General features: G+C 38.2%; 1 protein-coding gene across 4 annotated transcripts in view; it reads right to left on the bottom strand.

Moving 5' to 3' along the window:
* The window catches only part of TRIM37 (tripartite motif containing 37), a 124,495-nt gene that overhangs the window by 104,078 nt on the left and 9,718 nt on the right, over positions 1 to 10,699 (bottom strand). For all 4 annotated transcript variants that reach the window (XM_004707015.2, XM_045299755.1, XM_045299757.1 and 1 more), the window contains exons 3-4: positions 3,834 to 3,874; positions 2,208 to 2,324 (exon numbers count right to left, since the gene is read on the bottom strand). In XM_004707015.2, coding sequence (XP_004707072.2) covers positions 2,208 to 2,324; positions 3,834 to 3,874 — 158 coding nt within the window. The remainder of the gene's footprint in view (positions 1 to 2,207; positions 2,325 to 3,833; positions 3,875 to 10,699) is intronic.

Genomic DNA, 10,699 nt, shown 5'->3' with positions numbered 1-10,699 from the left:
CAACAAGTGATCCAAAATTAGTGGCAAGGAGGGTGTGAGAGGCCTTGTAGGGATTCAGCAAGGGCAGTGTAACCGAGGGAAATTACTGAAACCCAAATGAAGGCTGAGCATGATAGTGGGAAAAGAGGAAAGTAAAAGGAAATAGAGGAAAAGAACTGGAGGCAAAGGATATTTATAGAGGTCTAAATACAGGCATGTACATATGTAAATATATTTTTATAGGATGGTGTGGAAAGAGATCTACATGCATATACTTATAGCTTTAATATTAAGGCAGCAGATGGACATTAGACCTCCATTCAAGTACTTACTCAATGCAACACTTTATTCTATTAAATTGACATCCCATGATGCACACCTTCCCGACATGACGGCGGAAGACAAATGTGTGCATAAAGCAAATGTGGTGAAGAAAGCTGATGGTGCGGGCCCGACTACTACAAGATATAGCGCCTGGGGTCTTAAAGGCTTGAAGAAAAACAAGCAGGCATCTAGCTCAGAAGCAACAAAACCTACGTGAAAGAAGCACACCAGCCTTTGTGACCACGAGGTATCGAAAGGATCAGGTCATCAGGCATCAAAGAACAAAACATCATTGTAAATGAGGGTGGGTGTAGAGTGGAGACCCAAAGCCCATCTGTAGGAAACTGGACACCCCCTTATAGAAGGGTTGCAGGGAGAAGAGCCAGTCAGGGTGCAGGCTAGCAAAGATGAAGCATATAAGTTTCCTCTAGTTCTTAAATGCTTCCTCCCCACCAACGATCAGGATCCCAATTCTAAATTACAAATCTGGCTAGACCAGAGGATGTACACTGGTACAGATAAGAACTAGAAACACAGGGAATCCAGGACAGATGATCCTTTCAGGACCAGTGGTGAGAGTGGCAATACCTGGAGGGTGGAAGGAAGAAGGGGTAGAAAGGGGGAACCAATTACAAGGATCTAAATATAACCTCCTCTCTGGGGGATGGACAACAGAAAAGTGGGTGAAGGGAGACATTGGACAGTGTAAGATATGACAAAATAATATCAATTTATAAATTATTGGGATTTCATGAGGGGGTTAGGGAGGGAAGGGGGAAAATGAGCTGAGATGAAGGGTTTGAGTAGAAAGCAAATGTTTTGAGAATGAGATGGCAACAAATGTACAAGTGTGCTTGACACAATGGATGTATGTATGGATTATGATAAGAATTGTATGAGCCCCCAATAAAGTAATTAAAAAAAAAGAAAATATATATTTAAAATAAATACTAGTATTATGTACTACACTGATAATTGTTCAATAAATATATTTTACCCATTTTTAAAATTAAAAAAAAGAAATGTCTTAAATGTTCTTTTATGTTATTATATGGAAAGAGGGGGGTATGTGATAATATAATTATTTTTGGTGAGACTTTACAAACCTAGCAGTAGTCAGTACCATTCAACTCAAAGAGTAAGTAGTAAAAATAAAACCCAGTGTTTTATTTCGGGATCTGCATTACCATACTGTGTTTAAGTCTTTCTTATTTCTATGGATAATGAAGGAACAAATACTCTAGATAACTTCTGATGTCCCTTGAAATTCTAAAACCTGGTTTGAGCATGCTGTAAATAGACATAAAGTTGTATGGATTCCTTTCTAAGCATTTCAGGAGCCTATAATCTCTTCCAATTCATTTTCTTATTGTCAGAGTGAAGCTTTATAATTAACCATGCTACAGTTTCTTTACCTGAAAAAGCTAATTATTATAACTTTACTGTTTCTCCAGATATGACTAAAATTCTTCAATCATGTCATTCGTTCAAGGACTCTTTTCCCATGGCAGTCTTACCAAGACCCTATCACAATGTACTGTTCGATGTTCCCCACGTTAAACTGTTAAGCAGAAATCCTGTCTCATTTACCTTCCATGATATTTTCATACTCTAGCACACTACTGGGGGGGCTTCAAAAAGTTTGTGGAAAAAGTCTGTATTTTTTGAATTTCATTCTTCCCGCACTTTGTGAAGCCCCATCATAAATGCCTGATGAATAAAGATGAAAAGAATTAACCATCTTAAACATCACACCGAAGAAACATCAAACAAATGGAATTTTTTAACGTTACTCATAGGTATAAACAAGTGAAACTGCCAATAGAGGACCATTAAACTAATACGTAACAGGTACTTAACGGTGAAATGTACAGAGTACTTGAATAAAGACACTGAGGACATACTTGTCCTTTTCGTTTTCTTCATGCTTGGAGAGACTGCAGAGTTGAAGTGTGTCGAGCTGTTGTGTTACTTCTTCTGCCCAACGACAGTTCACCAGTTCTCGGAGCTGGAGGGGAGCACTAAGAGAGAAATACAGACACGTATTTTAACTCAGCAATTTGGGATTATTTTTCTAAATCAAGAATTTACCTCAAAATAAAGCTTGCTATCATATTTGTGCATTACTATTAAAATAATTACAAGGATGCAAGCAAAAGCATACTTATAAACCTATTTTCACCACATTGTCATTTGCACCTTAGGAAAAATATTGGCAGTTTAAATTAAAGATTCAATTCCCAATTTGGTCTAAGTACTGATTCCCAAACTTATTTGGCCTACCACACCCTTTTCAGGTTAAAAAATTACCCAGTACCTCTCTGTGATAAAATGTAGTTATCTGCTCTTGCAGTCTGCCCCCTGAGTTACTCCACTGACCCCTTGGGGAGGCCCTGCCCCACTTTGAGAAACACAGAACAAACTGCCATACTGTTCAATATGGTAGCCACAGCCACATTATGATTATAAAATTATTATTAAATAAAAGAGAATGTCATCCTCAGTCACATTAAACATTATCTCAAGTGCTCAATAGCCACATGATTGTGGCCACCATACTGGATGAGTAGATGGAAAACATTTCCATCATCACACAAAGTTCTATTTGATATCACAGACCTTAAATGTTAAATGATAAAAGTGAACAACACACAAAGAAATTTGGGCAAAAGATATGGAAAATTACTTCAGAGAAAAAAAGCAGATGTTAAAATCACTAAACTGTAAGACTCGGAGCACGTTGCTCTCCTGTGATGTCAATTCGTTTTACGTGCGTATTAGAAGCAAGCTATAAACGCAAGATGCTTCACTTGACAGAATGACCAAAACAGAAAACAACCTCAAACAGAAGATCTAACATTCACAAGAATTTGAGGAAAAGGTGCCAGAGAAGTTTAAAATGGTAACAACCTTTCCTTTAGGCACTCTAGCATCATTATTTGAAGTAACCAAAAGTGGAAACAACTTCAATATGGGTGTAAATAAATCATGGTATATTCATTCATTTTTTTTGAATGATGCATGTGTACACAATACCTTCAAATCTTACATAGGCAAATTGTGAAACGTTTGTGTTTAAAGAAAAAAAACAAATGTGTGAAAACATACATAATAGTCTCATGCACATAAAAATGTTTGGAAGAACAGACAGCAAACCTAACAATCTATTCTGAGTAGTATATCATGAAAAGATAAAAAGGACTATCAGACTCTGCCCCCCTCTACTAACTGGATTTCTTAAACCATAATAATTTTCATTATTATTACTTTAATTTTAAAAATGTTACACAGTAATTTTCTCAAAGGAGGCAGGAGTACTACAGAGCAAGCAACACAATGCGTTCTACATGGATTCTGAAGCAAAAAATTTCCCTATCTGGACAAATTGCTTGTCTTCTTCCCATTGTCTTTACGAAGAAGAGAAATTATAACACATTTCAGACAGAACTTGTCTTTGTGAGTCTTGTTTGGGTTGAAATAACCCAACCACTCTCATTTTCCCAATTTACAAATCATAGCAAAACACTTACCGGCAATGAGGACACTGGGCTCTCTGCTCTGTCAGCCAACGCTATGGAGACAGAAAATTAGATTATGTTAATTTATAATGTTCTTCTTTGGTTAACACAAACTCACTGTCCCCTAAGTTTTCTACTTCATCTTTGGGGTTGCTTCTGTGAATTTTATCCCCCTGAGATAATTCTTAAGACAATGTAAAATCTGAGTAAGTTTAAGGTGCTATTAAACTACTTCTTAATAAGCAGATGAATTTTGACACACATAAATTACAAGCAACAAAATTAGAACAAAACTATGAATTACAGCACAATCTTGGGTCTCTTAAATTTTTCAGTTTAGTAATCTTAATACCTACATAACTTGAATTCCTCAAGTATAGATTTTCAAAGGAAATAACACTATTAAATCCCAAATTTTACTTCTCCCTTTAACTTATTACTATGAAACAGGTTTATACCATATATATGAGGGAGGCTTCAAAAGCTCATGAAATTTTTCATTATCCTTTAATTTCATTTTTCCATTAATTTTTTGAAGTTATCTCATAAAAAAATGATGTTAAGACTTTATGAATACCTTTCCGGGGGAAAACAACAACTTCATGATTACAGTTTGTTTTAATTATCTCAGAGGTAAATGATCTTCACCAGTATGCTTCCAATCTGTTATTTCTGTTTACCCCTTCTTCTCTAAAGCAATGTGAACTTTTTAGTGCACAAAGAGGCCAAAATTATGGAGACTTTCTAAACATATCCAAATTACTTGTGGATTTGGTATGCTGGATTGAAGGGCTTGGACAGTCTTCTGGGACAATTTAGTCAGCAGATATAACAGAATATACAGTTAATATTCTACACATCCTAGTTTGGCGAGTAGTGCCTGGGGTCCTAAAAAGTTGCAAGTAGCCATCTAAGAAATAACTCTTGGTCTCTATTCTTCTAGAGAAAATAAAGGAAACTCAAGGAAGAAACTAGTCCACCAGAACCACAGCCTCTTCTAACCTGAGGCTAGAACTAGATGGCACCTCCAATTACTACTACCTGATCATTCTGACCAGGGACACAAAAGCAGGTCCCAAGTCAACTGGGAAAAAAAAAAAATTAAAATTCATAACAACCTGACTTACTGGAATGAGAGACTGGGGAACCCTCAAGATTATTAACCCATGATACTCTTTTAACCTAGAACTGAAACCACTCCTGAAGGTCAACTGCCATGCAAACAACAGATTAAATTTAAAAATATACAATACTGCCCATGAGTAATGTGTCCTTAACAATTAACTATATGAGAACAAACTGCCAACATTTACCCAACACCAAAGATGTGAAGATAACGACAGGAAGGGAAGTTGAATCAATGAAAATAAAATGAATAAAATGGAAATCATGAGAATGTATACATAATGCAAAAAATGTAACCAGCATGAAAACAATTTATATTAAAATGTTAAATGGAAACCTAATTCACTGTGTAAAACATTCACCTGCAAAAAACAAAAAAACACACATGCACAATGAAACATTTTTAAAAACAGTAAATTTTTACCTGAAGTCAAAGCATTAACTCAAAAATAAAATTCCCAAGGAAACCTTGAAACAAAACGCTCACTGCCATCAAGTTAATTCTGACACAACGACTCTACAGGACAGAGTACAACTGTCCCTGTGAGCTTCCAAGGCTGTCAATCTTCATAAGGGAATAGACCTGTGGTTCTGACCCTTTCACACAGTTCCTCATGTGGTGGTGGGACCCCCCAACCATAACATTACTTTCGTTGCTACTTCTTAACTGTAATTTTGCTACTGTTATAAATTGTAACATAAATATCTGATATGCAGGATGTACTTTGTTACAAATATAAGCATAGAGATTAATCACAAAATCAATATGTAATCATATATTGTGAAATATTTATTTCTAATTACAAATAAAGGAAACTTTGTCTAGAAGACTGGTGTAGCATGGTTAACAATCTTCAAGCTGGGTACTCATATGTGGGCGTATCTCCATGTGGGCAGACCCACGTGGAGACAAAGAGCAGTGTCTCAATTCCTAACACCATCGGAAATATGTGTTGTCCGATGGTCTTAAGCAACCTCTGTGAAAGGGTCATTTGACCCACAAAGGGGTCAGGACTCACAGGTTGAGAACCGCTAGAATAGACTCATGTTTCTCCCACAAAGCAACTGGTGGATTCAAACGGATCTTACGGTTAGCAACCTAACAACCTCTACGATAACCAGTTCTCCTTAGGAAACCTAACAGGAAAAGCAGAATTTAGATGATAGGAAAAATGGTAGTTTACATCAATCAATCCATCAATTAATCCACTCTAGAAGAAAGAAAAGGTAGAGGAAGAAGATTTCCTCTCTTCTTCATACTCCTAAATGTCATTTTCCTGTTGGTGCGTCTATGAGATTTAGGTCAGAAGTTTCCCCCTAGAACATTATGCTACCCACACCACTCTTCTCTTAAGGTATAGTTTCCCCCACAGAAGTTATCACAGCCCACATCTTAATAACCTCATCTGCTACCTCACCATCTGACTTAGCAAGGTTAAGCATTTGAATGTTTTCCTCTATCTGCCTAGGATATTCTTCATCACTTCTCTTAAGTCACTCGTACTTTCCTTTAGATTTCAGTGCATATGTCACTTCTGACTCTACCTACCATTTCATTTTATCTACAACGCCATGTCCTACCACAAGCTGTACATCCCCCTTCACTGTGCTTAATCAACTTTAACGATATGTTGATCTCACCTGCCCTGTACTGAAATAGGAACCACTTTTATTATTATTTTTACTACTATTAAATACTTTTATTTAGGGCTCTTACACCTATCACAATCCATAAATTAATCCACTGTGTCAAGCACATTTGTCCATATGTTGCCATCATCATTTTCAAAGCATTTTCTTTCTACTTGAGCCCTTGATATCAGCTCATTTGCCCCCTTCCCTCCGCCACCCTCCGTCCCTCATGAACCCTTGAAAAGTTATATATTATTTACATATTTTACACCGTCCTGATACCCTTCATCCACTTTTCCTCCCCATAAGAGGGGACTATATGTTGATCCTTGTGATTTCCCCTTTCTCCCTCCACCTTCCCCTTATTCTGCTGGTATTTCTACTGTCATTGTTGGTCCTGAGGGGTTTATCTATCCTGGATTCCCTGTGTTGCAGGCTCTTATTTGTAGCAGTGTGCTGTTCTGGTCGAATGCGATTTGTAAGGTAGAACTGAGGTCATGATAGTGGGGGGAGGGGGGCATTAAAGAACTACAGGAAATTTGTATGTTTCATCGATGCTATACGGCATCCTGACTGGCTCATCCCTTCCTTGTGACCCTTCTGTAAGGCAATGTCCAATTTTCTACAGGTGGTGAGATAGTTTATTGTGCCAGCCTGGCCAATAAATACAAGTGGGATTAACTGAAGGGCAGAGAGATAAATGGCTAGGTGAGCCTCGCCTTTCTTGTCGCTCGCTCTTTGAGCATCGGACCAGTGTGTGGCTGCCTTGCTTGTTCTGTGCCTCAATTTACAGGCTACACTACCTGTGGGACGCCTAGCCTGTGAACTATGTCACTGTACGTTAAGGACCCTTGTTCTGTGCCTCAATTTACAGGCTACACTACCTGTGGGACGCCTAGCCTGTGAACTATGTCGCTGTAAGTTAAGGACCCTTTAAGACATCTCTGGAGCTAGGGACTGGCAGTTGGTAACCTGGCTGACAGTTGGTGACCTGCCTTGTGATTGGCTGCTGTGCTGAGATAGCCTAGTTCTCTCTATATATAGAGGAAGACCTGGCAGGAGACTAGCCTTGAAGGACTGCTACTGTCTCACAACTCTCTCTCATGGGAGTGAGTTGCACTGAGCCATTTGTACTGCTTTATAAGTTAACTGTTCATTTCTTATATATTTATCTGTATTTGATTTAAGAGTTCATTTCTTGTTATATATCTAATTATCTTTATAAATAAATATATTAAATTATCAGCAATTTGGTTTTATCTCTCTAGACAACCCTGTCTAACACAGATGGGCTTTGGGTATCCACTACACACACACACACACACACACACACACACCCATTCATATTGGTATGATTTTGTTCTGAGTCTTAGATGCCTGATACCTGATTCCATTGACACCTCGTGATCACATAGGCTACTGTGCTTCTTCAATGTGGGCTTTGTTGCTGCTCAGCTAGATGGCCACTTATTTATCTTCAAGCCTTTAAGACCCCAAATGCTATATCTTTTGATAGCCGGGCACCATCAGCTTTCTTCACTACATTTGCTATGCACCCACTTTGTCTTCAGCGATTGTGTCAAGAAGGTGAGCATCACAGAACGCCAGATTATTAGAACAAACTGTTCTTGTGTTAAGGGAGTACTTGAGTCGAGGCCCAATGTCCATCTGCTACCTTAATTCTTAACACATATATATATATAACTACATAGATATATTCCCCTATCTTATATATAAGTATATTTACTATGTACATGCCTGTATTCAGACCTCTATAAAGTCCTTTGCCTCCTGGTTCTTTCCTCTATTTCTGGCACCACTCTTAAGATATCTATTTGTTCGTATGAAGGGGTTTCAAAAAGTTTGTGGAAAAATACAATTTCGTAATCCTAGCCCATGGAAAAGTCCAGAATATGTCAATAAAATCTTTCTGCCTATCCCAGACTAGAGTAATCTTTCCCTTCTGAATACTCGTGGCATTCTTAAATTGTATTCCATAATCTAGTTCAGTCACACAGTAAATACAATTTTAGTAAGTGGGGGAAAAATGGGTCTCCTAAGCCAAAACTAGAGGTAAGATCCAGTGATACAATATTTGGTTAGTTATATTAAAAGAACATTTAAAAAATAATTCCTTCATATTCAATTTATAAACTGATTTTCTCCCCCACATTAATGTGGAAGTACATGTTTTTTTATAGCATTCAGATATGAGTCTAATCCCGAAGTCTGGTGTTCACAACTGTGACATTGGATAAGTAACAGAGCTCAAGTTCCTTAAATGCAACATGAGAACCAAATACCTACCTGGCAAGATCGCTATGAGTGTTAGAGAGGGGCAGTCGGCATAGACAAAGTATAAAATATGTATAATTACATATATTTATAATAATGTGTATATTATACACATACAGATAATATAAGCTATATGTAAAATGATCTAAAACTACAATAGCTAGCATTTTCTAAGTGCCATGCTCTTTTCTAAGACTTACAAGTTAGACTAATTCAACAAATAATTTGTCAGGGTTTCCTGATGAACTGCATATAAGAAAAAAGGAAACATTAACATTGTTCCTCCAGTTTTTGGATACAAGTTACTGAAAGATAAACAAACTTGGGGGGATTAAACCAAAACTTTCCTTACAAACATGTAAAATCTGAGATGCCTACTACAAAAACCTAAGTAAGCATGCTAAGTAGGTTAGTTGGACATGTAAGTAAATAGGCAGGAGAAATGGCAGGCTAGAAAGGTAAATTTAGGAGTAACGAGATTACAGGTAGTATTTAAAGCCATAAGACCATAGTTATTAGGGACATGTCTGATCACCGTACACAGGAGCAAATGAAGGGGGAGGAAGAGAGAGTGGAGCATATCCTGGCCCACCAAGCCCTTGAGGACGATATCCATGCTTAGCGCAGCCAATGCACAGAGAGGACAATAGGGCCGGCCCCACAATGAGACATAATGTCCCTCACTGACCCATAGTGCTACAGGGATAGTGCTACAGGGGTCAACACTGGAGACAGTGCAGGAATTGTGCCCAATCTGACCCCACCACACCGAGGCTAAACACTAAGTATGTACAATGGAGCAGCAAGGGGAACAAAGCAACGAAGTCCTGAGGGAATACCAAAAATAGACTTTGGGGCCAGGGTGTCACACCCCATCAGACTCGACTGAAAAATACTCCCTAAAGGTCAACAAACAGACCTTGAACTATTTATAGGCTTTTTGTTTTGTTTTTTGGTTGTTATTATTGTTTTCTTTTGCTGCTTTGTTTTGCTGTCTTCTTTTTGTGCATATTATTATCTCTGCTTGCCTATCTAGATAAGATAGGCAGGACAAACAATCCAGAGCAGAAACGTGACTGATGGTCTGGGGGGACAGGGGAGAGGGGGAGGCAGGGGAAAAGAAGTGGGTGTTAACAAACCCAAGGACAAAGGAACAAGTAGTGACCTAAAATTGATGGTGAGGGGGATGTAGGAGGGCTGGTAGGGCTTGATCAAGGGCAATATAACAGAGACAAATTACTGAAACCCAAATGACGGCTGAGCATGATAGTGGGACAAGAAGAAAGTAAAAGGAAATAGAGGAAAGAACTAGGAGGCAAAGGGCATTTATAGAGGTCTAAATGCAGGCATGTATATATGTAAATATATTTCTATATGATGATGGGGAAATAAATCTATATGCATTTAAAGGTTTAGTATTAAGGTAGCAGATGGACACTGGGCCTCCACTCAAGTACTCCCTCAATGCAAGAATACTTTGTTCTATTAAACTGGCATTCCATGATGCTCACCTTACTGACATGATTACTGAAGACAAAGCAGGCGCATAAGCAAACATGGTGAAGCAAACTGATGGTGCCCGGCTATATAGCGTCTGGGGTCTTAAAGGCTTGACGAGAAACAAGCAGCCATCTAGTTCAGAAGCAACAAAGCCCACATGGAAAAAGCACACCAGCCTGTGTGATCAAGAGTTGTCGATAGGATCAGGTATCAGGCATCAATAACCCAGAACAAAAAATATATATCATTGTGAATGAGAGAATGAGAGTGTGGTGTGGGGACCCAAAGCCCACCTGTAGGCAACTGGACATCCCTTACAGAAGGGT

This window comes from Echinops telfairi, unplaced genomic scaffold (assembly GCF_000313985.2).
Source record: "Echinops telfairi isolate 266 unplaced genomic scaffold, ASM31398v2 ScPeMD7_7458;HRSCAF=8496, whole genome shotgun sequence".
NCBI classification, from domain to species: Eukaryota; Metazoa; Chordata; class Mammalia; order Afrosoricida; family Tenrecidae; genus Echinops; species Echinops telfairi.
The sequence above is the reverse complement of the archived record's forward strand: the minus strand, read 5'-3'. Positions and strand labels throughout refer to the sequence as shown.